The following is a 26,976-nucleotide window of genomic DNA, read 5'->3' on the forward strand; positions in this document are numbered from 1 at the left end:
CAGTCACCACATAACAAAATTAATAGTGGGCTACTACCCCAGCCAGTAGACATCTGTCTCTATCAGAGTCTGAAAAGAAGAGATGGCCAGGACGAGGCTGTAATTAGCCGGCTTGGAATTAGTGAACGCATTGATGTTTAATCAATAAGAAAGGCTTATCAGCACGTTCATGCTTTGTGAACTGTAAAGAGGTGCTAATGATGGGGTCCCGGTGGGCCTGTTAACACATACGCCGGAGGAGTTCCCTTAATCAGAGAGAGTTGCAGTAAAAGTGTCTCCACAACAAGAATGCCCCTGAAACCAGCTGATCCCCTCAAAATCATAAAATACTATGGATGAATAGAATAAATGGGAAAAATCTAAGCCAAAAAAAGCCAGTGATATAATCCTAATTTCTAATAAAAAATGCGTAGAAATGTAATTCTATATTCAGATAGAAAACAAATAGACACCGTCTACAAGGGAAACACATCAGCTTATTTTAACCAAAATTAGTTTTTAATTTGTTGAATTTAAAATATTGGTAAAACATTAAATGAGGACTGTGACAAAATTAGGGCACACTTAATATTTTGCACATCCAATAAGTTAAACTCAGGAAATTAACTTAAAATATGCACTAAAACCTACATAAAATGAAATATTTCGGATTGTGCTCTGTTTAACATTTGTTCATTTATTTTCAACGTATTAAATCAGTCAGCCAAACATGTCATTTGACCAGTGGTCACATTAGTTTTATCCTGAGTTACTATTATTTTGTTATTCCAGTTAAATATAATACATTACAATAAAGAAGCTACAGTTGCTATATTTCATGTTACCTTTGCATTCAATTTTTTTAATAAAATATCTTCACCTACACACACAAATATGGTAAGAAAACAAGAAGTAAACAAACACAAGCTGTTATTTCAAGCATAATTCTCCATTAGTTTCAATGAGTGATAATATTCAGCACTTCAGAAAAATGATGATTTCATGCATTTTGTAACCACAAGTTTTAATACTACACAGAATAACAGGGGCTGTATTGACACCGAAGAGGCATATTGACATACTGAAAAATAGCCCTAAAATGTGTTGTTTAATTGATTAGAAGATTTTATGCCACACAGATATTTTTAAATTTAGTTGATGGCTGTTTTTTTATCTATTTCTGATCAACACTCAAATGTATTTAGTAAATTAAGAAAATGATAGTAGCTTGTGTTCTTTTCTATGTATATTTAGATGGTTTGTACTTTCTACAAGCTTTTTGTAAATAGAAATAAATGGAATAATAATGTGAATTCGAGTAAATATTAAATTACCACTGATTGATCCCATCCCATCTGTACACCCTTCCCCTTTGCTCACCAGGTGGATTTATTTCAGACCTTTTAGAATATTGCAGTAACTTATTCATTGCTGCGTTATGACATAATTGCACAATTACTGCCTGAATGTAAGCAGTCAACATTCAGAATTTCAATACAGACCTGCCAAACCTAAAAACATAAAACGCATGTATGTGAATCAAAAGTGAATGTGAATCCTTAGCAGATATTTTATTCAGTATTAGTATATTTATAATTAAATAATAATCAAAGTAACAGGATTGTTGTAATTCACTTGTCGCATTCAGAGTGATAGATGGACATGCAGAGACTCAGATAGTGCCTGAGGTAAAAAATGCACAAATTTAGGAGGCAGAAACTTTTGGGCATTCACAGAAGGACAGAATCTACAGTGTGAAAGTATGTGTGTATCTTTACTGAAAGACCCCGCTGATGAGGGTCCCTCAGTGTGTGAGCTGCTAGAGATGAGCTTGCACTCTTACACAGTCCAGTCTCTCTTCAGCAGAGCAAGGTGCACAGAGCTCGCTCTATTCGCCCTGCAGCAATCACACACACACACACACACACACACACACACACACATACACACACGCACACACATACACACACGCACACACACATACACACACACACGCACACATACTCTGTCTGGAAGCAATCGCCTTTTCATCAGAAGGCTGTCTGTTGTAACAGAGTGGCCAGGGCAGGGGTCAAACCTCACACTTCAACCCAAACAAGCCCCATCTAAATAATAAAATAATAACAACACAGGGTTGTGCTCTAGCTATTTGGTTTTTGTGTCAGAATGAAGGGCCAGCTGAGGCCAAATGGGTGAATAAATGACTAACTTGTCAGAAATTCACTCAAACATCAGGCTGTAAATGATCTCCAAACACAAGGAGGAAACCCAAGCACAGCTGTGGTGTCCAAGGTCCAGTCAAACTCAAACTATAGGACTTTCGAGCAGAATAAGGTTTTCAAAGAAAAAGTAAACAGTGGCTGGGATTTCAGATTGATAATGTCCCTAATTATTGGCATGAACCAACTACAGAGTTTTAAAAGAAATATAGACAATATAATTGAATTGACTCTCAAGGCTCAAATAAGAAACACCTTTAGGCTCCATCTACATGACGAAAGATCTCTTAGTGTCCACCTAGTGATTAAACAGACCCCTGCTTCCACCTAGTGGATATTTCTTTGCATTTCAAAACAAACAAGAACATTTTATTAGAGCAGGAATAATACATTTTTAATCACTGAAAACAGCATGTCTACTTCATTTTATTATGAGAAATAGGGCCGTATTTAGTAGTGTTTCAGTAATGTACTTGATGAATACTGATGGGTTTATATTTTAATATTTAGAATATTTTGCATCTACACAAGTATATTATTGTCTAAATTAAATACTTTTTGCTCGTTTACATTTTAAGCATTAATATGTAATGGTGTTCTGCTTTGGTCATGTGTCTCATTTTGATGTCCATTACTTTGTTCTAGAACAAAAAGTAAAAAGAGTAAAACATCTGTCCCAGTGTGGATAAATGTATTAAGCTGTATCAAAAAATTCCACTGCAGTTCTATCAGAGACTTATTACTTAAGTTTACTTTTATTTAAGCTAATTAAGCTACTCTTATACACACACACACACACACACACACACACACACACATACACATATAAACAGTTGTACTGCTCTGCCATATAATTAACTAGAAATTAATTCATACAGGGTTCCCCAAACAGTCTCCTTAGATTTCAAAGTACCATGAGAAGACTCTGAATGTGAATCTTTACAATGTTGCAATAAATTTAAAAAGGTTCATAAAATACTGCACTATTAAATATAAACTGATACTTGCTACTGCAATACAGCCATCTTCAGATCTGCATCATGTGGAATCATGTCATTCTCAAATAAGGGTAAAATCAGAACACAGACTCCTAAAAAGATCCTGCTCTTAACTTCCTTGACAGGAAAAAAGATTTTAGCTGATAACTCCACTCTGAATGGGCTTCATAAACATCAGGTAAATGTTTATGATGAAGTCTCAGGGACAGACCAGTACAGACAGGTTTTACATGTGGTAAAGGTTTATGCTTTTATGTATGTTAATGCATGTCAGACACATGCAACAGACTGTTAGACCCAGAGGAACAATCAAAACAATTCAGTCTTGAGCAGTTGAGGGAAAAAAAAATTGGAGCCTAAGGACATTCCTGTAATAGAGTTCAGCTTGGTTTCAAATGCAGTGTGCCCTTGTAGAACTCATGACGTTTATCACTTAAATAACTTTCTTCATACATCTTACCGAGTGACTGTACATTCAAACATTAGTTAACACCTTCCACATATGTATAAAAAAATGTGAAAGAAGTTACTCCATTGGCATGTAATCCAATGATGATACTTCAAACATAACTACTGTGATGTGTTTATATAAAAAGAAGTCATAAGACTAGAAAATACTTCTTTACCTGCTAAATAAGAAATATTATCATAATATTTAAGTGGAAGTATTTATTCCCATTTACAGTTAAAATAGTTTATTTCAGTGTGCTAAAAAAGCTACTGTGTCTCTACTGTGGGTTTCACAGAAAGCAACGTACTGTCAGAGGAAAACTTTCCAGGATGGGTGTCCAGATGAGTTGGAAAATTATGAATATATACATTCATGAATATCTCCATAGTATGCAAGTGTATTCTTTGTGAGTCAATTATAAAAAGCAAGCAAAAGCCCTGAAATCATACCTGGATGTTCTAACAAATGCATGTTTTGCAAAGAGCTTTCAAAAGAATAAAAATTAATACAGACGCTTCAGACAAAGTGAGCAAAATGGAAAATGTCGTGTCATATTTCACACCAGTCTATTAACTCTAGACATAAACTAAAATGGTGTATTACTCTTTTAAAACCCCAGTTTAAAGACAATAATCTAGACACATGTAGAAAATATAGCAGAGAAATAGGAACATTCTTTGATTTAATGTGGATATGAAATGTAAAATAGAAAGTGCATAATTCATCACTCCCTATGTTTCCTTTCCGGTGTCAATTTCTGGAATAATATCAGTGTAGATCTCTGTATTTAAGGTGTGTTTATTATATTTTATGTTCTGAACATTCTGAAAATGTTAGATCTTGTATCATGTAAGAAGCTCATAAAAGGGAATTAAAAATAATAAATCCCAATAAATTAAATATTTCCATAACTGTCCACCTTTGCCTGGTTTGCATAACAGTCACAAGGTAGTTTTATCTGTGATAGGTGTGTGACTCACCGGCTGGGTAGAGAGTAGGAACACAGGGCTGGGTGGAGGCACCTGGCTCAGCTCACAGCTCAGGCCCAGAGAGGTGAGGATCTCAGTCAGGACCTCATACCGCCTCGCATTACTCATCTTCAGCTCAGAGAAACCAGCAGAACTTTGAACCTGCTCCGCATCTGGTGCTGTCTCCAACTGCACCTGTGGGAATGGGGAAGCAAGAGAGAATCGATTTCGCAAGCTGCCAGAATCAAACTTATTATATTATATTCATATATTAATGTACATTAATCTACCAAAGGCAAAGAGATCAGTATTATTTAACTGCTTAATACTCAGCTGTACACCTGGAAGCATGCTGAAATGAACCAGAAAATGACCACGCCTATATTTTTTCACGCCTGAGACTGATGAGATGATTTTTCAAGTTTGTCACTTCCCATATGTAAGTCTATGTTGTACATTATCATTAGCAGTGTACTCTGTATTATGAATCATGAACAAATGTTAGATTACTCTAACAATTATATAAAAGAAAAAACAACAATTCTCTCCCTGTAGCAGTTCCTCAATATTTCCCCCCAAAATTTAGTTGCTACAGAGTCACTGTGGTCCTGGCACAAGATGATGATGACATTTATATGAATACATATTTGGCAAATACATATAACAATTCAAATAACAATATATATATATATATATGAAAGTGTTTGAAATGAATGATTTTGAAAACCAAAATGTGTTTTTAAACAGTCTGTTCAGTCAGATAAACAAAGATTTCTCTCACAGTCTGACGAATTTTGGAATGTACCACTTGAATCCTGTGGTGTGAATGTAGCCCACATATTTCAACAGTGGTCACAAATGCTCCACACTGAATAAGAGCATGTCCACATGTTAAAAATAAATAAATAGGAACATTTCTTAGACACCTGTTCTTCCAGGATTTCTTCTGAAATCATGGGTGTAAATTGAGAATTTGTGATGCTATGATGCTAATCAGCCAAGACTTTGTTAGTGAGGTCAAGTACTGATGTTGGATGGTCACTTCTACGTCAACCACGGCACTAGATAAATATTAGTAATTAAATTATAGATACTCAAAGCCTGCCCCAGAGGTGTTGATGCTCTCCAGACTAATGGTTGGGAGCTTTATACAAATTGAGCTCATGGTTGGGCTTATGTGCAGCTACTCCACATCATCCAAGTTCACTTTATGCTTTTTCTAAGGAGATTACACAAGCTGTGGAATGAAACTGATTGTCAGATTGGGTGCAGCTTATAGTAGCTTAATTTTCTAATGAAGGCCTGCATTTCCTCTACCTGACACAGGACAGCTTCCCCACTGTCTTCCCCATGGGTCACTCTGACAATCACCATGTCCTTCTCCTCCTCCTCCTCCTCCTCTTTCCCCTCGTTGCTCAGCTCTCCCCAGAGCTCTACTTGTGCGCTGCTGCCATCATGAGGCTCGCGCTCATACATGCTCCCGCTGGCCATCACACTGAGCTGCACCTCTGTACTGTCCGCTTTAGTGAAGCTCAGTCTACAGACACGGCCTTTCCGCTCCACTCTGGATGTCAGACGGAGTCCAGCAGGGCACAGTGTGCTGGACAGACCCAGGACCTTTCCGCCTTGGCTCAGGTAGTCCAGGAAACGTAGCTGCAGCTGAGGTGTGAGTTGCTGTTCAGTGGCTATCACAAGTAGCAGAGCATTCTCCAACCATGGCTCACCCAGAGCCTGCTGTGGCTTCAGAGGATACACAGTGTAGCTGTCTGTGTCGATGCACTCGCACAACAGAGCATGCACACGCTTGTACTGCTCCTCACTGCCACCTGTAAACACCAGCACATTTGGGGGTTTTCCACTGGTGTTCACTCGTCGACTCTGGCCAGAGAAATAGGGCTGCAGGAGATGAACAGTCATATGGTTGTTATACTGCAACATATTACAATCGCAATATTCCTAGCAATATATTGAAAAATATGCTGATCATGCCATAGTTTCAAATCAGTTTTTAAAACCTTGACTTATAGACAAAATAACAGACAAACATACTTAATACATATCTAACTCACTTAATCATTCATGCTTCAAAGAAATACTCCACAATGGGAAAGTGCTTGACATCAATGACACTATGTCTTTTTTATTTTATTGTTTTTTGTTTGTTTGTTTTCTTGAATTGTAATAATGTTTGAATGGCATTATGTCCCCAAAACAGCCATAATTCAATGAAAGGGATCGTTAATGAACCCACATAATTATAACAGGCTATTTTACCTATTGTGCCTGTAAGATGAAATATGCAAATGACCATGGATGTCATTGGCCGCTCTTGTACTGCATCATTAATAAACAGTATAGAGACTTTTCAGAACATTTTAATTCAGATCTGCTTGGTGGTTTCAAATCCTCAGGGATATTACAATACAGACTTTTTAGTCCCTTTCATTTGTCTGTATCATTTGGAAGGGTGCAACCTACAGAAACAATACTGCTTTAAAGAAAATAAACATCCTTAAATATTTAAAAATTATATTTATGTAGTAAAGAAGAAGGTTTCAATATATATTATATAATATATAATATATTTGGATCCTGTGAATGATCAAGTTGCTATATGTGTGCTACATGCTGTATATTAAGTTTACTATTAATTGTTTCATGCAGCAGTTTTAATTCAGTTTTAACTTTGATTTAAATACACAATAACACAGCCTATTTAAGAGATATTCTAAAAGACAGGGCACACAAGGATCACATGTAGACTTCAGGGAAAAATAACAAAAAGAAAACTTCAGGGAACTAAAACAAACAATAAGTAGCCTTACAGACAAGCTCTTGGCCTCTTCCTCCTCATTGTCAAGGCCTGTGCACTCATAGTCATCTGGCAGGTCAGGGATGTTCTCCACTGAGGCGTATTTGACTGACAAGATGGTGCTGTTCTCTAACTCCAGGCACTCATGGCAGCTGGACAGGTGTAAGTGGTGACCCTCCATGTGATGGTGCTCTGCTGTGTGCTCTGACTCCACCTGCTGGTCGCCTAAAGGCTTACGGTCACTGCCTACACTGGAGGCGTTAGAGTCACGGCGCACTGATGACAGACGCAAGCTGCTCTTCCTGCGTACTTGCAGCACATCCACAGGCTCCAGATTACACGGAGAGGCAGCAGACAGAAATATCTCTTTTGGTACGCTGGCAGGCAGAGGCTGAAGCTTCTTGTCCACAATCACCCGGTGCTTTTCATATAGTTCTTTTAGTGCAGATTCCCTGAGTAACACAGCTGTACAAGACAATATGGAACATAAGAGAAATGTGTTAAATACCTAGAAACAATTAAAATACCGAAAAAAGGATGAAAGGATATGTTCAAGGAAAGCCATGTTTCCAGACTACAATAAATATTCAAATGTCTGCGCTCACTATTTATAAAAAGTGAATTCAGCTATTTCAAGGTCTGCATGTGGTGAACACAGCTGTTCAGTTGTGCACGGCTTGTATAATCTCCATAGAAAAGCACTAAATTAAACGGGATACTCTGAAGTAGCTGCTTCAAGTTCCCCATGCCCAGAGTCAAATAGAACAGTAGAACTGTGTTCTCTCAGATTCTTTTGAGATTAACATTTGTGATCATTCAACATTAAAAAGACTCTAAAGTTTAAGTCAGTTCTAACTGAAATATTCCAAACCCTAGTGTAAAGATGATTTTTGGTATATCTTATTAGCAGAGTACAAGCTGTTACTAGAAAATGGGACAAACAAATAGAAGAGATAAACAGATGTCCACAGAGTTTTGGCCATATAATATATATTGCTGGTGTAGACCGCAGCAAATATTTACATCTGCAATTGCGTGACAAATGAAAAGAAACACTAGTTAAATGCCCGTTACACTTTGGTGTACTTTAGAGGGACAGATCACCACAAATCAGTACAATGTTATTCTGACAGTTCAGTTTTTTCTATCTTGATGCTTGTCTGTTGACTTCAAGCCACAGGGCATGAAGTGTTTGGAAAATGCTAAAGGTTTAACGTCCACCAGATCACAACCAAATTAGACACTTATAAGAGATTTAAAGCAGATGTAACACATTGTTCTCTACCACTATCTTCACATCAACAAAAATATTAGGAGTATCTTTTACAGGAGTGGCTCAACACAGCAGGTTCATGGAGACCCAACATATTAGTAATATAAATGTATGTTAATTTGTCTTTAATTTAGAACCCATCTCTATATAATTTTCTGCAAAACATAACTGAACATACAAACTATTTTTTCAGGTATGAGGCCATTTTCCATCTGAAGTCTGTCTTCCAGAAAAGCAACTCCTAGAGTGCTGAAGTTGTCCAGACTGGCTTCTGCCACTGCCCTGTATGGCTGACCAGGACTGCAGGCCAGAGGAAGGCAATAGTCTGACCACTTTAATATCTACACAGAGCACAAATAAACAGATATTAATTAGGAAAATATGTTCAGTGGTAGTTTTTCAGCACCTAGTTAGATATATACTTACTTGTTTTTATTTCATAATAAACATAGCCATTATTAATTACAATATATGACTTAGTTCATGGTCAAACAGAAGGTTCACTTGTTTGTTCATTCATTCATTCATTCGTTTTCTCTGACCACTTTATCCTGTTCATTGTCGCAGTGGGTCCAAAGCCTACACAGAAACAGGGTGCGAGGCAGAATCACACACTAGAAGTAATGCCAGTGTACCACAGGGTGACAGTGTATCATAAGGCATCACTCACTCACACCTATGGAAACTTTTGAACAGCCAGCCCACCTACCCACATTTGGTTGTGCATTGTGGGAGAAAACCTGAGCAATTTGCGCAGACACGGGGGTAAACACACCACAGACAGTGACCCGAGGCGGGGTTTGAAGCCACAACCCCAGAAACCTGGAGCTGTGTGACAATGACGCTACTTTAAATCTTATGACAGAAAATTGCAATTTAAAAAAAAAATAAAATCACAATTCAATGTATAAGCAAAATTAAATAAACAGATCAATTATTTGAGAGTTCATAGCATAAGCTATGCATAGCATAATGCATGCAGATGCCTAGTTTTCACAAATATGCTAAACAAAAAGACAATCTGGCTGCTTTAAATGTTACAATTTTCAATAATTAAATGAGATTGTTACACCCTCTCTTCACTGTAGGTTAAAAAATAACATTTCCAAAAAAGTTGAGACATTTTGTAAAAATGCACTAAAACATAAAACTGAAAACGTCTATTTCAGAGGGACAATGTCCATCAGGCAGCATTTGGCACGAGTTACAACTGCATGACTTCTATGACATAGAGTGCATGTGCTTGACTGACCTGCTTGGAGCCCAGATCTGACTCCTATTGAAAATATATGGGCATCATGAGGGAAAAGATCAAATAACATTGACTGTTGAGCAGCTCACGTCTTGTCTTCAGCAAGAATGGGCAAGAATTCAACTTGGAAAACTACAACAATAAGTCTAACAAATAACAAATAGTCTTCAATTCCCAAAAAGCACTCAAGCACTCCAAAAGTTTGGAAGCACTCAAATTCTTTTCTTTGTCTTATCGTCTGGTAAAAAATCTTTTAAGTAAATTAACAAATTAAACATTTCAGTTAGCACTTTTAGAAAGTGTCACAACTTTCTGCAGGTGGCATTTGTATTATTATTTAAAAATTAATTAAGCATACATTAATGCACAAAGTAGTTGACTGACAATTAAAAATATTTAATTGTGTGTCTTTTTAAGCTGTGGTGATATTAAACAGCATCCATATTGCATAGCCTACTTTCTTATTCAATCTTTGAGGTGACTGGTCCACTTTCTGTCTTGCTGTAGCCTCTATAATAAAGGCAATATTCTCAACTCTTGGCCCACTAATCAGAGAGGACCCCAACAACAACGTCCACTTGCTGAGGTCATCACAGGCCTGGGTATAACAACAAAACAAACATGCAGTTAAAGAGAAGCCCACATACAACTGATTATGTTAGATCTTGTGTATTACTGATGCAGCTGATATTAATAAATTAATAAATTTATATATATGTCTCATTCTCAGCATTAGTTAACAACATTGGGATATAATTCATTCATTTACTAAGGCCTTATTCACACAGCAGACAATTCTCATTTCTTTTTCAGTTCTGATCTTCAGAAGAGCCTTTGTTATTGATATTGTTAATTTTCAAGTAATCAAATTGTGTGTGTTCAGAAAATATGTTTGTTTTTCCTGATCTAGATTGGGTGCTATAATAATAACAAGGCCTAATGAAGTTTGTAGTGAGTAATGGATTAACTGAATTTGTGCTGCCAGTGTGAACAGAGTCTCTTTGCTAGAAGAGTAGCTTATTTGCTCTGGTTTAGTTCAGATGGGTGCAAATAAGGACAGGACAACATAATTACAACACAGGACAACAGAATGAGGGCAGGAATGCCGAATAGATACCCCAGGACTACAGAGAAACAACACAAGTCTATGGATTAAAGACAGGACTACCGAATAACAACACAGGACTACAGAATTAGGACCACACTACAGAATGATGATAGGGCTTCGGAAATTACAAAAAGTATTACAGAATAAGAAATGGACTGAAAAATGAGGACAGAACTACAGCATGTCAAAACAAAGCTATGGAACATAAAACTTATTATAGAATAAGGATCACACCCTAGAATAATGACAGAATTTCTGTATGACAACAGGGTTACAGAATAAGAAAAGGACTACATAAAGAGGACAGGACTACAGAGCGAGGACCACACTACAGATTGACGCCAGGACTGCAGAATGAGAACAGGGCTATTGAATGAGCACAGGGCAACAGAACGACAGGACTACAAAATGATTACAGGACTACAGAAAGACAGGACTACAGAATGATTACAGGACTAACGAATGATTACAGGACTATAGAAAGACAGGGCTATAGAATGACAGGACTATAGAATGATGACAGGACTACAGAATGATAGGACTATAGAATGACAGGACTGCAGAATGATTACAGGACTGCAGAATGATGACCAGACTATAGAATGATGACCGGACTACAGAATGATGACAGGACTGCAGAATGATGACAGGACTATAGAATGATGACCGGACTATAGAATGATGACAGGACTACAGAATGATGACAGGACTGCAGAATGATGACAGGACTATAGAATGATGACAGGACTACAGAATGATAGGACTATAGAATGACAGGACTGCAGAATGATTACAGGACTATAGAATGATGACCAGACTATAGAATGATGACCGGACTGCAGAATGATGACAGGACTATAGAATGATAGGACTATAGAATGACAGGACTGCAGAATGATTACAGGACTATAGAATGATGACCAGACTATAGAATGATGACAGGACTATAGAATGATGACCGGACTACAGAATGATGACAGGACTGCAGAATGATGACAGGACTATAGAATGATGACAGGACTACAGAATGATAGGACTATAGAATGACAGGACTGCAGAATGATTACAGGACTATAGAATGATGACCAGACTATAGAATGATGACCGGACTACAGAATGATGAACGGACTACAGAATGATGACAGGACTACAGAATGATGACAGGACTACAGAATGATAGGACTATAGAATGACAGGACTGCAGAATGATTACAGGACTATAGAATGATGACCAGACTATAGAATGATGACCGGACTACAGAATGATGAACGGACTACAGAATGATGAACGGACTACAGAATGATGACAGGACTGCAGAATGATGAACGGACTACAGAATGATGAACGGACTACAGAATGATGACAGGACTATAGAATGATGACAGGACTACAGAATGATAGGACTATAGAATGACAGGACTGCAGAATGATTACAGGACTATAGAATGATGACAGGACTATAGAATGATGACAGGACTACAGAATGATGACAGGACTACAGAATGATGACAGGACTACAGAATGATAGGACTATAGAATGACAGGACTGCAGAATGATTACAGGACTATAGAATGATGACCAGACTATAGAATGATGACCGGACTACAGAATGATGAACGGACTACAGAATGATGAACGGACTACAGAATGATGACAGGACTGCAGAATGATGAACGGACTACAGAATGATGAACGGACTACAGAATGATGACAGGACTATAGAATGATGACAGGACTACAGAATGATAGGACTATAGAATGACAGGACTGCAGAATGATTACAGGACTATAGAATGATGACCAGACTATAGAATTATGAACGGACTACAGAATGATGACCAGACTATAGAATGATGACAGGACTACAGAATTACAGGACTATAGAATGAGGACAGGACTACAGAATGATTACAGGACTATAGAATGATGACCGGACTATAGAATGATGACAGGACTACAGAATGATGACAGGACTACAGAATGATAGGACTATAGAATGACAGGACTGCAGAATGATTACAGGACTATAGAATGATGAACGGACTACAGAATGATGACAGGACTATAGAATGATGACAGGACTACAGAATGATAGGACTATAGAATGACAGGACTGCAGAATGATTACAGGACTATAGAATGATGACAGGACTATAGAATGATGACAGGACTACAGAATGATGACAGGACTACAGAATGATGACAGGACTACAGAATGATAGGACTATAGAATGACAGGACTGCAGAATGATTACAGGACTATAGAATGATGACCAGACTATAGAATGATGACCGGACTACAGAATGATGAACGGACTACAGAATGATGAACGGACTACAGAATGATGACAGGACTGCAGAATGATGAACGGACTACAGAATGATGAACGGACTACAGAATGATGACAGGACTATAGAATGATGACAGGACTACAGAATGATAGGACTATAGAATGACAGGACTGCAGAATGATTACAGGACTATAGAATGATGACCAGACTATAGAATTATGAACGGACTACAGAATGATGACCAGACTATAGAATGATGACAGGACTACAGAATTACAGGACTATAGAATGAGGACAGGACTATAGAATGATGACAGGACTACAGAATGATGACAGGACTACAGAATGATAGGACTATAGAATGACAGGACTGCAGAATGATTACAGGACTATAGAATGATGACAGGACTACAGAATTACAGGACTATAGAATGAGGACAGGACTACAGAATGATTACAGGACTATAGAATGATGACCGGACTATAGAATGATGACAGGACTACAGAATGATGACAGGACTACAGAATGATAGGACTATAGAATGACAGGACTGCAGAATGATTACAGGACTATAGAATGATGACCAGACTACAGAATGATGACCAGACTATAGAATGATGACAGGACAACAGAATGATGACCGGACTACAGAATTACAGGACTATAAAATGAGGACAGGACTACAGAGAAGATTGACCTGCGGCTCAGTGATGTATAAGGCCTTGTTCCCACGGGTGATGAAGGCTGCAGTGCTGCTGTGCTCGCGGAGTGCGCTGAAAGTCACTCCGCTGTGGCGGACACTCAGCCGCGTGAGCGCACCACGGACCACCGCCGTGTAAAACTTCTGAAAGCGGAGCCACAGATACACGTAGCACAACGTTATCAGCATCATCACAACATCGGGAACAGCGCTGAACTGGAGCAGAGACTCCCGCCGACCCCTGCTCACACCATCCCCATTACAATATCACCATAACGTTTACACTCCCACCACAACTCTCACAAGCTCCGTCTCAAATAATTCTCTCCTCCCTACGGAGTGCACTACTGAACCACATAAATTGGTCCAGTACCCAAATAGTGCACTAAAGGAGCTGAATTATAATTATATTTCTACATAACGTGTAGTACAATGCATTATTCGACTGTTTAATCTTCAATTTCAAACCTATATAGTGCACTACGAAGGGAGATAAAGAGCAATTTAGGATTAAACCATAGGCTACAACACTTCCGCTGTTTGCAGACAAAGCCCAGCCTTTTCCTGTTCATTACATCAGAGCGCCTGCGCGTTACGATATTTGCTTTCATTTATTATTTTATCTTACTATTTTAAATTATTGCATTACTTACTAGATATCTGTTAAGCCACAAACTTTTACATTTTAACATAACAATTAAACATTTTAAGTACATTTGATGATTTTAATTATTATTCCTTTAGGTGCATCCTAATTTGCTCCCCCTAAAAAACTACAGTAGTCCAAATTCTTTCCGTGATAAATTAAATAAATTCACCCCTTAAGCTTTTGTTTGCAATACACTGTAGCTGTGTACTGTATTTAAGGGACAAATAAAAATTTTAATATAATATAATATAATATAATATAATATAATATAATATATATACCTATTATTAACAAACTTTGATTTCACGTTCTAACCTGGTTTTACTCACACACTAATGGACTATTGTAAGTGAGAAATTCCACCCTTTTACGGTCCAATCTGTTACTGAAAAAGACAATAAAAACACAGCAAGGTGGACAATCACATAAAATAGTGGAAACCATTGTATTTATGAAGTGCTTGTGTGTTTATGTAGCTTGTTTTTATTCAGTTTGGTATAGATAATGGCAGAAATGTTGATATTGCTCCTGAGAGACAACCGTAACAGGGAATGCCAGCAGACCTCAAGTGAGAGTAGGTCTATATAGGCCATCATGCCATGTTAGGGTCAGATTTTGTTCTCCTGGACATAAAGCAATGAATACATTCAACTCAAAGTATTGCAAAGCTTTAGCCTTAACCTGAAACTATTTAATATCTTAACAACCATTTTAACAGGGGTGTGTGAAAACTATTATATTTTAAAATTGTATCTTAAACCTCATACATACGCAATTAAAAGTTTTTCCTAATTCAGCCAGATGCTTGTGAACCTGGCTTATTGTGCCTGTTTCAGCCAGCAATCAAGTCTAATCAAGTAATACAATAAGAAAGGCCTCAAACTAAAATGGGTAAATTGCCCTTTGTATGTATACATTTGTATATATTTACGAAATACAATAAAATTAATCTGCCCCCTCCAGGGTGTATTCCTGCCTTGCGCCAATGTTTCCAGGTAGGCTCTGGACCCACCGCGACCCTGAACTGGATAAGGGTTACAGATAATGAATGAATGAATGAATGAATGAATGAATAAAATTAATCTGTGAAAACATTGTAAATATTCCCTTTGGGAGGATGAAAATTTCCAATTGTATCCTTCATGAGTTAAATCTAATTTTATTAGAAAACATTTAAATTATATATTTTATATATATATTATATATATTAAATATAAATATATTTATAAATATATATTAATATATATATTTATAAATATATATATATATATATATTATATATTTATATATATATATATATATGAGATGAGAGAGAGAGAGAGAGATGGGGATTAATTGCATGCTTGAAGAGGAATTTTAGATTTGTGTTGTAACACATGAGAAGGTTTTGATCTTTATCTGATGATGTGATGGTGCAGTGACGGTCTGAAGGAGAGGAGGTAGGGTTTAAAAAGGAGGTGGAGTTCTTCTCTTCTCCTCTCTCTCAGTTTGAGCTTTGGACTTGAGGGAGAAGATGCTCCCTCACTGTGTGGACGGAGTCATCTCACCTGGACATGCACCACATGCAAACACACAAGATCCTGTAGGCCAGCTGGCTGGGTAAGATCATAATAACTCCATCACTGACTAATTTGAGTTTTCTACCTGGTTTTGTGTAATGTTTTTAGCTGTGTTTATGGAATTGGGAAGGCTATCTCTCTTATCCAGAGTGATATACAATTCTAATCATATTTGCCAAAGTTGTGTATGGAGACTTTCCAAAGAAATCTTATAGCTATAAAATGTGTACTCGCCTGAGCTGCCACAGTTGTTTTTGTACAGATTGTGATGCTACACACTACTCTACATCAAGCACTTCTTTTTTCTTTGTACCAGATATCCAATGATATGGAGACCATGGACTCTAAATGGAGGAGAAATACATCATAAAACGGTAAGATTTCTTCTACCATGTCATCTCATTCAATAATCTTGCCATATAACTGCTGAAGATTTGTTTATCTTTTATATTTTTAGAAAGCTACAACAGTTGCTAGATCTAGGAGACAAGCGTCAAAAGACATGGAAGGTTTCCATCACCCAGTGAGGTGAGTGATATATTTATTACTTATAAAATAAGCCTAGTTACTACGTAAAAGCCTTTGTCTGTTCTGGGTGATATCTGCTAATTTAATGTGAAACTATTTATACTATATATACTAACTTAGTATAGGAATAGAATGCGCTGGTAAGCTTTATTGAGGTCATGTATTGATATTTGATGATTAGTTTTGGTCTACAAATGCCACTCCTCCTCCCAAAATAACAAATTGTGCTACATCACTACAAAGAAAAGTCAGAGGGCTTTGTACCCGCTAGACTCTACATGGCATAGAGCATGGTGACTTTAAGCTCATGTGTAGCTGCTCCAGAGCTTCCCCCTTTTAATTTTACGCATTTGTACATTCACAATCTGGGTCTGGTTCTACAAATCTTTGGACATATATTGTATAAGTATATAGATTTTACAAAGATTCCTTGTGTGTCTACCTGACTGCATGAGGTTTTGAGACAGATGGCTGTCCTCCTCCTGATTTTATTAAACATTAACCGAAGAACTACATCAACAAGGAATGACACTAGCATTTCTATCCCCACCTGTCTTGTTATGTTTTCTGAATATGTTACTTTCATGAATTGTATGAAATCTGGACAAAAATTTGGAGACTATTTAGTCATCATTATCTTTATAAATTATTCTTCCCTATGCCAATAACCTATCGATGTACCTACTAGTTTGGACTGATGTCACCTATATATCTGTGAAAGGAAAGAATAAAAATGTATAATGACTATAATTGCACCATACAGGCTGTTCCTGCCCAAATCGAAAACCCAGCAGTATCTGTCACATCTGGGAAAGAAAGTCCTGGCCAGCTTCCCTGTTCAGGCCACCCTGCACTTCTACAATGATGACTCCAGCTCAGATGAGGAGGAGGAGAAGGAGAATAATGAGGAGATGGAGGTAGAATATCAGCTCCCAGTAAAAAGGACCAGGTGATGGATGACTGTCCAGCACAGAGACTAAAGGTCTATTTTGACAAGGAACATTTATTACAATCCAGTAATATCAGGATAATGGACATCGTGAAACACTGATGTTCTTGTCGTATAGTTGAATGGATGCACTCAATACAGTGCATTCACTATATTGAAACGTGCAGGAAGATGTATGTATGGTTTTCTGCACATTTTGTTTTTTCCTTTACCCCTAACCATTAGTTTATAAAGTAGCCCACATCTATATTTAAATAATGACTATATAGAATTGCAGTGCAATTGCATCTACTAAAAGTATGGAGAGGTATTCTTCTGTTTGGCCCCTGAAAAAACTTGCAGAAATTAAAGGATTTAGCGTCACCTAACTCCAAGGAAAGGCTGACATATAGAGAACCTAGAGAATAGAGAACCACTGAGTTTGGGCAGTTTTTGGCTGCTGTTGATTCATCACACCAGATTTAGCTTGTCTGGTTTATTATTATGCGACTAGGTTCCAGCCTGTTACTCTGACTCCTGACCATTATTGGGTTGTGGTGATGGTGATCCAACATGCTGCATTCCCACTGAAGAAGAAGCGGCTATTTTGGAAACAAGCTTGTGAAAAGAAAGCGATCATGCTAGCATGTCTCCGGAAGCAGGTATAGTGAAATGAGAAGGAAGATCATAACCTGAGACTGGAGCAGGAAACACGGCAGCGCAAAAACAGCTCCTAAAGGACCATGCAGGTCTGATCCTGTTTACATAAGCAGAGTGTAAACACACCTTTAACCCGAGCCGGACTCACCGTGACATGCTGCTCTCCCACAAGCACAACTCTAGGCAGATGGAAATGTGTAGAGCAAATTCTATACTGATGTACATTTAAGAATTGAAATCGAAAATGTATTTTTCATTTATTGTGCTTAAAGTATGTTAAAGTATTGTGCCGTGTCATATAAATATCATAAATAAATACATAAAAGTAATACTCTCCGTTTTGTGTTGTGCTTGCAATGGAAATACTGTCTTCATAAATAAACTGTCACCATACTAAATGAAAGAACTTAATAATGAGCTGGTGACATGGATCATTATTGCGAGCAACAGAAGAAACATGCTCATTTGTAGTTTGAAAAACATTTCAGTCATTCATTCATTTTATGCAACTGGGAGCCTACCTGGAATCACTGGGCACAAATACAATCACACACCCATACCTGTGGACACTTCTGCACAGTCAGTCCACCCACCCACTATGTGTTTTTGGAATGTGGGTGGAAACTAAAAGTGTGTGAGTGTAACACTACCTGTTCCACCACTGTGCTGTGCCCTGAAGTCAATTAAACTATTTTTAATCACATTTGCAAGATTACAGGAGCCAAACAAAGTGATGTATAGTTAGAAATATAATAGTTATAAATTAAAGTTAGGCTAGTATAAAACAATATTTAAAACTTCAAAGCATTTTAAGAGTTGGGTAAAGTTTGGTAAAATAGTTATATTTCAAATTAGACATAAATACATCAGTTGTGGATGACAGCATGATAAAAGCAGGAAAACAGTTCCACGCCAACAGAAGAAGCTCTGTGACCTTTAGATTTAATTCTAGAATGCGGAGTAGGAACTGATTGCAAGATCTTAAGGCTTAGGTTGCCGAATATGTGCCAAAGTTCTGAAATATACCTCAGAGACACAATGTTCAGAGCTTTAAGGATAACCAGTGATAACTTAAAATCAATTTATACTCAGTTCTCTTTGTCCCTGTTAACCTAGCAGCCACATTTTGGATGAACTGCAGAAACGACAGTCTAGTGCAGCAGTCAAGGTGTTTAGTGCATAGTGAAAAAAAATAAAAATAAAACCAGATTCCTGGCAAAACCATGTACATTAACAGGTAATAAGCCTAAAACATCCATTACAATTTTAGTACATAGAAAATTCCTGGACAGCCAATGCTTAAGGTAAACATCTATGAATGTGGGCAATCACAGTTCTTTCTGGTTGTTTACATTCAAAAGCTAAGCATCTTTTAAAGTGGAATGGTGTGTTTAAGGGGAAAAAACCCAACTGTTGTTTGTATGTGAATGAAGTTTAACTAGAAAGCTTTTTTCACTGTTTGAATAACCACAGAAACTTTATAAAATTCTGGTGTTTCCTCACCATTTGCAAGCTCTCCTGTCTGTTTTCATGTTGGAAATCAGTCTAATGTGTTAACGAAGCCCCACTGTCTGTAAGTGTGTGAATAGACATTCACATGTGTGAAATTTCTTAAGGTGGAAATCCACCTTTAAAGACACTTACTGCCAGAATCTAAACAACCAAAGAGAGCGTTGCCACAATTGTAGACATCTCTTTAAACAGTACGAAACAGCAAAAATAAGTCTGTATTACCCACCGATGGAGCAGTCATGAGCAATACCCTACTTTATTTTCATGTTTTTCAATGTTTGGAGTTCTCTTCAAAAATACACCAGATGTCTCTGCCATGAGCAGACAGACAGAGAGAAATAAACATTATCGTGAAATCATGAACTGTACCTTTAATGTCCTGAAGACTCAGAGTTCTCACTCGGAGCAACAGAAGAGATTACATCACCCCATCCTCAGATCCTTACACTGGATACCAGTCTGCTACAGAATAGACTTGGTGTTATTACTGGTCTATAAATGTCGGGGTAGGACCAGTGTATTTATCAGATCTGCTACAGAGATTTGAGCCGAGCAGAGCTCTCAGATCTTTAGGAACTAGTCAGTTAGTCCTGCCTCAGGTCAAAACTAAACATGGAGAGGCAGCGTTTAGCTTCCATAGAAAAAGCACAAATAAGGAAAACAAAACAGGACTCAGGACTGGCCCTTGAGGTACTCCACAAGTGATTGCCATGCTTCACTGAAAAAGTACTCCTCTGTAAGGAAGTTCCCTGGACACCAACCAGATACTTCACACAATCAAATAGGATGTTATGGTCAAATATCTCAATCAGATAGATAGAGTGTGTGGATTGAATGTTGAGTGTTGACTGTAAAGCGTCCTTGGGTTTCTAGAAAGGCACTATATAGGTGTAACGTTAAATAAATAAAAATAGATAGATACCACTGTTGTTATTGCAGATTGCAACAAAATTGAATGACAATACCAATGCTGTTCATACATAGCGACTTCAATAGAAAAAAGATTAAAATATAACATATGTTACAGTTGAATACAATATAAGTAGAACGTTTACGTAAGGATGACACCAAGAAATTGCACATATTCCCAAGTGCAGAGACAGTGTTCTTAAATAATACTAATTGTAGGGATGGCAATAACATGAGCCTCAAAAGGGACCCACTCACTGCAGTGTTGAAAACTTCATCCAGGTAAAAAAGCTGATTTACACAGTTTCGTGTGATAGATCTAGTAATCATTTAATCCATTTATAATTTCAACTAATAAGCATTATTAATGTGTTACAAACAGACTTAACTGAAGAACATCAAACTATGTACAGCTTTTCAAATTTTCTGAAACGCTGTACTGTGAATACAAGGAAAGGTACAAAAAGAAACTTTTAAAAATACATTTTTAGAAAACAAGTTCAAAAATAACATGGAAAAATGGATATAATTCAGGCTGTTTATTTTGGTAGATGTTGTTTTATTTGCTTTATTATTATGCAATTTGCCAGTGAATTACGATAAAATTCTGCAATACCTATGACTGACGTAATTGCCAACTGTCCCATGCGTATCCCGAAGGGGTTAATAGGTGCTCCATAGTGGATGGAGGTTGGGGTTAGTGTTTCATCTTCTGGACTCATTAGACTAGAAGTGAAATGGTCACTTCACTATCTGGCCATCTGGACTTCACAGAAGCTCCTCAATCAGTCTGCTCACCTCTCACCTGGCCTCACCTGTCCACTCCGTCCTGCCCTGTCTGTGCTGTCCCTCTGTCCCTCAGCCTCCTGCAGACAGGTGAAGGGTCAGGCCGTCGTCTGCAGATAACCCATCATAAACAAACAAGACCGGTGTCGAGTGGCTGGCCACTGTTTAACCTTTGTTACCTTCTACCCGACCTTACTGCCCTTCATACATGCCTTCCAACAAATATTTGGGTACTTTAATATTAATTTTTTCTTGTTCTTCAAAGACAGGAGCATGTCACTTTTTCATTTCATGGACTCATTTAATCTGTCTGTCTGTCATTGGCTGGGCTGCTTAAACAGTGCTCTTTTAATCCTCCAAGACCTTAGTGCAGCATTTATCCAATGAACAGCTTCTACCCCAAACCCATACAAAAACAATACACTGCTAAACACCAGCAGTGAGAATTAAGTCCTGTGTCACACACATAAGTACACACCACTGCACCGATGCCTGCTTATTTTGATTAATGTTCATAAGAACTGCACCTCACTCGTATACTCTTGAATCCTGCTGGTTAATATTTATTTATTGTCATTATTCAATTAAAAACCTGTATCTCATAGAATAGTAACTTTACAGGAGTAGTAAAACACATTAAATTTCAATGATAAAATATTTTATTCCAACTAATAGTGTCCATACTTGTGTCATGGACAGCTGCTGTATTAAAATGCAATAAACAAAAAAAAAATCAACAAAAATGGAGAGTGTTTTAAAATGGATACTGATGATGTACATATAGTTTTTTATTTTTCCTAAAACTGAGACTCATTCCTTACTTCAGCAAGGGTTCATCTTGAAGTCAAATGTCTCTGCTGTCATGTGTGAGTGATGGAAAAGGTACATCTAAAACCTCAGCAAACTTTGGGGGAAAGGGGGAAAAAAAGCCCCGACTGATGACAACTGGTCCAGAATGCTAGTCTTCTGTATGGATCAGTGAAGATCAGAAATCCTGGGTAATTTTCAGTCCCTGAGGTCCTTGAGTTCATACTGGGAAAGGTAGAAGCGATGGTTGACCTCACTGATGGACACATCCCGTAGTCTGGGAATGGCTCCAGCATGATCAGGATCCTGACTCTGACCCTTGGCAAAGTGATCTAAATGATGAATCAAAATATACAAATAAATTTTTTTTCATTAAGAATGAGGAAAGTGCAACAGTTTCACATTCACTAACCCTAACCCTAACCCTAGCAAGTAATACATCTAGGTGCCCCTGCAGTATCTAACAATCTGAGAGATACAACATATATCGAATTACAGCATTAAATGGGCATTCATGACTAATCAAGAGTTTGGGTCAAGATAGACTTCAAGTAGGTTACTTAAAATAAGCGACACAGTTTACTTGAAAAAGTTAACATCTATTGTGTGCTAATTTGTGATTTATGATGAATTTAACATATTTAACGGTAACAAACAACCTGTAGAGGCCACATTTTAGTCCCCCCAGCCTCAATTAAAAAAAAAAAAAAAACAGTGATCAATTGTTAAGATTTTCAGAAGAGGATTCTTGGTAGTACTTATTTTCAGGAAAAGTAAGATTGGGCTAATTAAAGTGCAGTGCAGACAATTCATTCATATTCACTGCTGCTGTAAGTATAAGGGATGTGTAATTATATCATCATTAACAAGACTTTAAGGCATACTGTATGTTTCTGGACCTTCTGTGAATGTAGCTATGTTATGCCATATTTCTCTTATTTTATTTATTTTTTTAATATTAGTTTTATAATTGGTAGCATTTATACGTTAATGGTAAATTGTAATTGTAACAAATACTTGCATAGTCTAAGGAACAGTCACTTCTCATTTCATTGTATATTTGTACCTGTTACAAATTATATGTGACAAATAAAAATCTTGAATTACTACATGAATTGGAAAGCTATCAGCCACAGTCACCACAATTAGCTGCACTGACATCTAGTAAAGATGCAGATTGAAATGATGTGCCCTATGGGAGAGTAAAAAAGAAAAGACAGGCCTTCATTTATTTCTTATGAATGCAAGTTTCACTTGCATCTTTTCATATTATAAAAACCTGATGTATTTATGACTATCCAGTCACAAAATTAAAATTGTACATTAACGCAAACTTTGGCGCTCATTCACTTTTATGGTCCACACCCTGGGTGGCTGGTTCAAACAATCCTTCAACTAGGACCACTGTAATTGTGCAGAAAAAATATTCTCATACCTGTGATGTTGTCCACAGAACACAGTGGAGATGTGTTTATCATATTGACCCCAAACAAAATCACAAGACATGTTGTTAAAGCAACCAATAGGTAGATCGGCAAGGCAAGAGCCCAGTACCTGTAGACAACAGTCTGTTATCGTTCTCTACTCATGCTCAGGGTAATTGTTTAACATTTATTTTCCACTTTCATTCACCTTCCAACTCCCACTCTTACAAATACAAGAAATCAAAAACATGATCCACATACTTCTGAGGCCAGTACGTCAGTCCAACAGAGTGAAGCCAGGACTCAGGAACATAGGCCCATACTAAATAAAGCACTGGAGGATGGAGAGGCATGAATGAAAATCATGTGTTATGTAATTAATTTGTAGTAAAATTGTCCCTGTTTTTGGCAAAAATTTTACCAGATTGTTTGTATTTTTAAAATGGCATTTCTGATGCTTCCTAAATTCATGTATGGTTCAATTATGACAGAAACCATAAAGTCCATACAGAGTGGCTTGATGTAAAATTTGTAAATATTTTTATGATAATCATTTTAAGACATTTGCCTAAAATGGCTATCTAAATGACAGGTGTTCCAATGCAATTCTTTTCAAATTTAGCATTGTTTTATCACATTTAAAATGACTATAACATAAGTCAAATGAGTAGTTTGACTTTTATTTTGGATAGTAATTGTTCAATACAATGGTATCACACACATCGCAGCCCCTGGTTCCTATCAAGCTCACTGTAAGGAAATCTTAGACAGTACATTTCTCAACAACTAAGCCTTTCATATCAACCCTCTGTGAATAAATATGTTTACATCATAGCGACTAATTTATGCTGACAATATGTAAACTCTGTGAGATCTCCCTTTAACTGAAGCAGGTGAAACTTACAAAAGGCAAACTGCGAGCCCAGGAAAAGCACAAACCCATAAATTGCTCTTTCAGGAAGAGGAGACGGAGAGTTTTCAACCATGACACCAGCCAAACACCAGCTTTAAAAAATAAACCGCTTCCAGGTCTTCTCCGGATTCCACTCGATCTGGAGTTTACTGCCCACTACAGGCCTGGAGCAAAACACCGCCACCTACACAAATGCTTTCATTTACTGTGGGGCAATTAAATCGAAATCTATTCCTTTTGGAAACACACATTTTAACTTATCCATAAGTATTAGCTACTTGCCTCAACCCAACCCTAACCTTATTCATTACTTCACCGTAACCTTAAAACAAGTATTGACCCTGAAATATAATTATTTACGTTGTGGGACCACATGGAGGAGACGTCCTCGTTTTACGTTTATCAGTGCTAACAGATTGTGGTCTCCACGAAGTGACACAATACCGACACACACACACAAAATGAAAAAAGAAAATTACAACACAGACAGCACATGTCTATTTCGAGAATCGAAAGTACACAAGAGACAAAAAATAGCTTTCGAGAGTACCATCTTTTTTTAATAATTCAAACCAGACTCTAGTGTCGTTTCCTTTGTCTCTGAAACTAACGGACTGGGACTCTATCCCAAAAAGAATCGATTCCTCTTTTCCAGGAATTCAGGCACTCTGAGTCGAATGCAAAAATCATACCCGATTCCACCGTGTTATTTGAATTCATGGGTGTGAACAGCAAAGGTGCGTTCAATCCAGAAGATATCAACTTTAATGTATGCTTATTTTGAATCAGAATTCTATGTACACATCTTTTATAATAATTTTGCTTTATTAAATCACAATTCATTAAACCTAGCAACCTATGTACTTAGAAAACCAATAGAAAACAATTGGTAGGAAATGTCAGTGACATTTCTGCTTTGGATCTGCAGTGTTCCAAAAATCTCAATCTCAAATGTGCGGTTTCAAACAACTAGAGCTTCTTATGTCATAAACCTGGGGAGCCAATCCTGACAACTTGCAGGGAAGTGGTGGAGGTGTGTATGGAGTGAAGGCAAACGTTTAGGAGGGCATCTTAACCTCTTTTATTGCATTAATATATTTTTATTTTGGAAATCACTTTTAAATAGATTATAATGACAAAGCTGAGTTAGGGGTTTATGCATTAACGGAAGATGACTGTTATGTATAGAATTGATTCCTAGAATTGATTCCTAGAATCGTTTGGATTCTGAATTGGATACTTGGAGTCGACTCGTTGTCGGGAGAGGGCGCTGTAAGCTGTTTGTAGCGAGTACTGAGTCACTTTTCACACATGACAGAGAGAGAAAGGTGTGCGTGGATCTATGTTTCAGGAAATATCTCTCCACTTTGAAGATCCTGAATTATGGACAGGTTTGTAACATGTCTCATTTTTTTATATAAGGAGAAAACACGAGGCTTGACTGTTGTATTAACCGTTAATGGTAGTTTTTAAACTTATTTTCTTATTGGTCACTGAGCGGAGTAGGTTTGTGAGTGCAGCTAGCTCGGGCCGACTCACTGACACAAGGAGAACAAGTCTGTCTAAAAAAGCGGGATTTGTGAGTTAGCCAGATAATTTAAGTTAAACATGAAGACCGCAGTAAGTTTAGAAAAATGCACATTTATACAGAACAGACCACAGGTTTATTTGACGTTACGGAGCTGACTGTAAATCGAGTTTGAATTACACTCATGATGTTTATTATGCGGCTAGCTGCTAACGCTCTCAGTTCTCTCACGTCCCTTAGGAATAACACATTTTACAACATAGACATTTGGGTGCTTAAAACGGATGTTCTTATTTCTAATAAAAGTGGATATATCTCTTAAGATTATTTACAGATGCTACTCAGTAAACTACAGGCCTGCTAAACGTAAACTTGATATTGTGAGAGAGATTTCTTTTTTTGTTACGGATGTAAGGAAACTGGATCCCTTTTAAGATCCATTTTAATTTTTCTTCTTTTCTGAGAAAGAGCAATATTTTTAAATTTCATTCTCACTCACGAAATGCATTTTTTTTTGCTAATAAATATTGCTCTGTTCACTAATAAAACTGGTATTGAAAACGTGCAAAGGCCTACATTTTCAATGCTGACCTACACTATCAAGAATGTCATAAGTTTTAAATGGGAACATTTACTTTATATATAACATCTTAAAATTAAGATCAACCAGAGGCCTTGTTGTACAAATTACACATCAGCAACAACTGAATTACACTCT

General features: G+C 37.3%; 4 protein-coding genes across 8 annotated transcripts in view; 2 read left to right on the top strand and 2 right to left on the bottom strand.

Moving 5' to 3' along the window:
• Positions 1 to 14,331, bottom strand: part of hlcs (holocarboxylase synthetase (biotin-(proprionyl-CoA-carboxylase (ATP-hydrolysing)) ligase)) — a 38,732-nt gene extending 24,401 nt beyond the window's left edge. The window contains exons 1-6 of one of the 2 annotated variants that reach the window (XM_066651506.1): positions 14,053 to 14,331; positions 10,410 to 10,550; positions 8,879 to 9,041; positions 7,441 to 7,892; positions 5,933 to 6,511; positions 4,628 to 4,810 (exon numbers count right to left, since the gene is read on the bottom strand). In XM_066651506.1, coding sequence (XP_066507603.1) covers positions 4,628 to 4,810; positions 5,933 to 6,511; positions 7,441 to 7,892; positions 8,879 to 9,041; positions 10,410 to 10,550; positions 14,053 to 14,247 — 1,713 coding nt within the window. In that variant the 5' untranslated portion in view covers positions 14,248 to 14,331. The remainder of the gene's footprint in view (positions 1 to 4,627; positions 4,811 to 5,932; positions 6,512 to 7,440; positions 7,893 to 8,878; positions 9,042 to 10,409; positions 10,551 to 14,052) is intronic. The other variant, XM_066651507.1, reaches the window with a different exon arrangement.
• A 1,886-nt stretch (positions 14,332 to 16,217) lies between these two features.
• ripply3 (ripply transcriptional repressor 3) lies at positions 16,218 to 21,706 on the top strand. The gene is made up of 6 exons (XM_066651605.1): positions 16,218 to 16,303; positions 16,580 to 16,656; positions 16,725 to 16,791; positions 17,555 to 17,740; positions 18,234 to 18,381; positions 21,575 to 21,706. Exons 1-6 carry the CDS (start codon positions 16,218 to 16,220, stop codon positions 21,704 to 21,706), a joined length of 696 nt encoding a protein of 231 aa, XP_066507702.1.
• pigp (phosphatidylinositol glycan anchor biosynthesis, class P) lies at positions 21,297 to 24,882 on the bottom strand. The gene is made up of 4 exons (XM_066651050.1): positions 24,722 to 24,882; positions 24,079 to 24,151; positions 23,829 to 23,947; positions 21,297 to 22,725 (listed from the first exon to the last, which is right to left on the bottom strand). The coding sequence occupies exons 1-4, from the start codon at positions 24,801 to 24,803 to the stop codon at positions 22,592 to 22,594; spliced, it is 408 nt and encodes a 135-aa protein (XP_066507147.1). The 5' UTR covers positions 24,804 to 24,882; the 3' UTR covers positions 21,297 to 22,591.
• A 1,133-nt stretch (positions 24,883 to 26,015) lies between these two features.
• ttc3 (tetratricopeptide repeat domain 3) overlaps positions 26,016 to 26,976 on the top strand; it is a 40,489-nt gene continuing 39,528 nt past the window's right edge. For all 4 annotated transcript variants that reach the window (XM_066650331.1, XM_066650335.1, XM_066650332.1 and 1 more), the window contains exon 1: positions 26,016 to 26,121. In XM_066650331.1, coding sequence (XP_066506428.1) covers positions 26,114 to 26,121 — 8 coding nt within the window. In that variant the 5' untranslated portion in view covers positions 26,016 to 26,113. The remainder of the gene's footprint in view (positions 26,122 to 26,976) is intronic.

This window comes from Hoplias malabaricus, chromosome 18, assembly GCF_029633855.1.
Source record: "Hoplias malabaricus isolate fHopMal1 chromosome 18, fHopMal1.hap1, whole genome shotgun sequence".
NCBI lineage: Eukaryota > Metazoa > Chordata > Actinopteri > Characiformes > Erythrinidae > Hoplias > Hoplias malabaricus.

What these genes read in the sequence shown, in the direction of transcription:
- pigp (XM_066651050.1), bottom strand. Translation starts at nt 24,803, where the DNA reads ATGGTTGAAAACTCTCCGTCTCCTCTTCCTGAAAGAGCAATTTATGGG. An exon ending in GGGCTCGCAGTTTGCCTTTT is followed by an intron (nt 24,152 to 24,721) that starts GTAAGTTTCACC and finishes TCCATCCTCCAG; the next exon opens with TGCTTTATTTAGTATGGGCC. An exon ending in TTCTGTGGACAACATCACAG is followed by an intron (nt 22,726 to 23,828) that starts GTATGAGAATAT and finishes TTCATCATTTAG; the next exon opens with ATCACTTTGCCAAGGGTCAG.
- ripply3 (XM_066651605.1), top strand. Translation starts at nt 16,218, where the DNA reads ATGCTCCCTCACTGTGTGGACGGAGTCATCTCACCTGGACATGCACCA. An exon ending in GGTTTCCATCACCCAGTGAG is followed by an intron (nt 16,792 to 17,554) that starts GTGAGTGATATA and finishes TGCACCATACAG; the next exon opens with GCTGTTCCTGCCCAAATCGA. An exon ending in CTCCCAGTAAAAAGGACCAG is followed by an intron (nt 17,741 to 18,233) that starts GTGATGGATGAC and finishes TTATGCGACTAG; the next exon opens with GTTCCAGCCTGTTACTCTGA.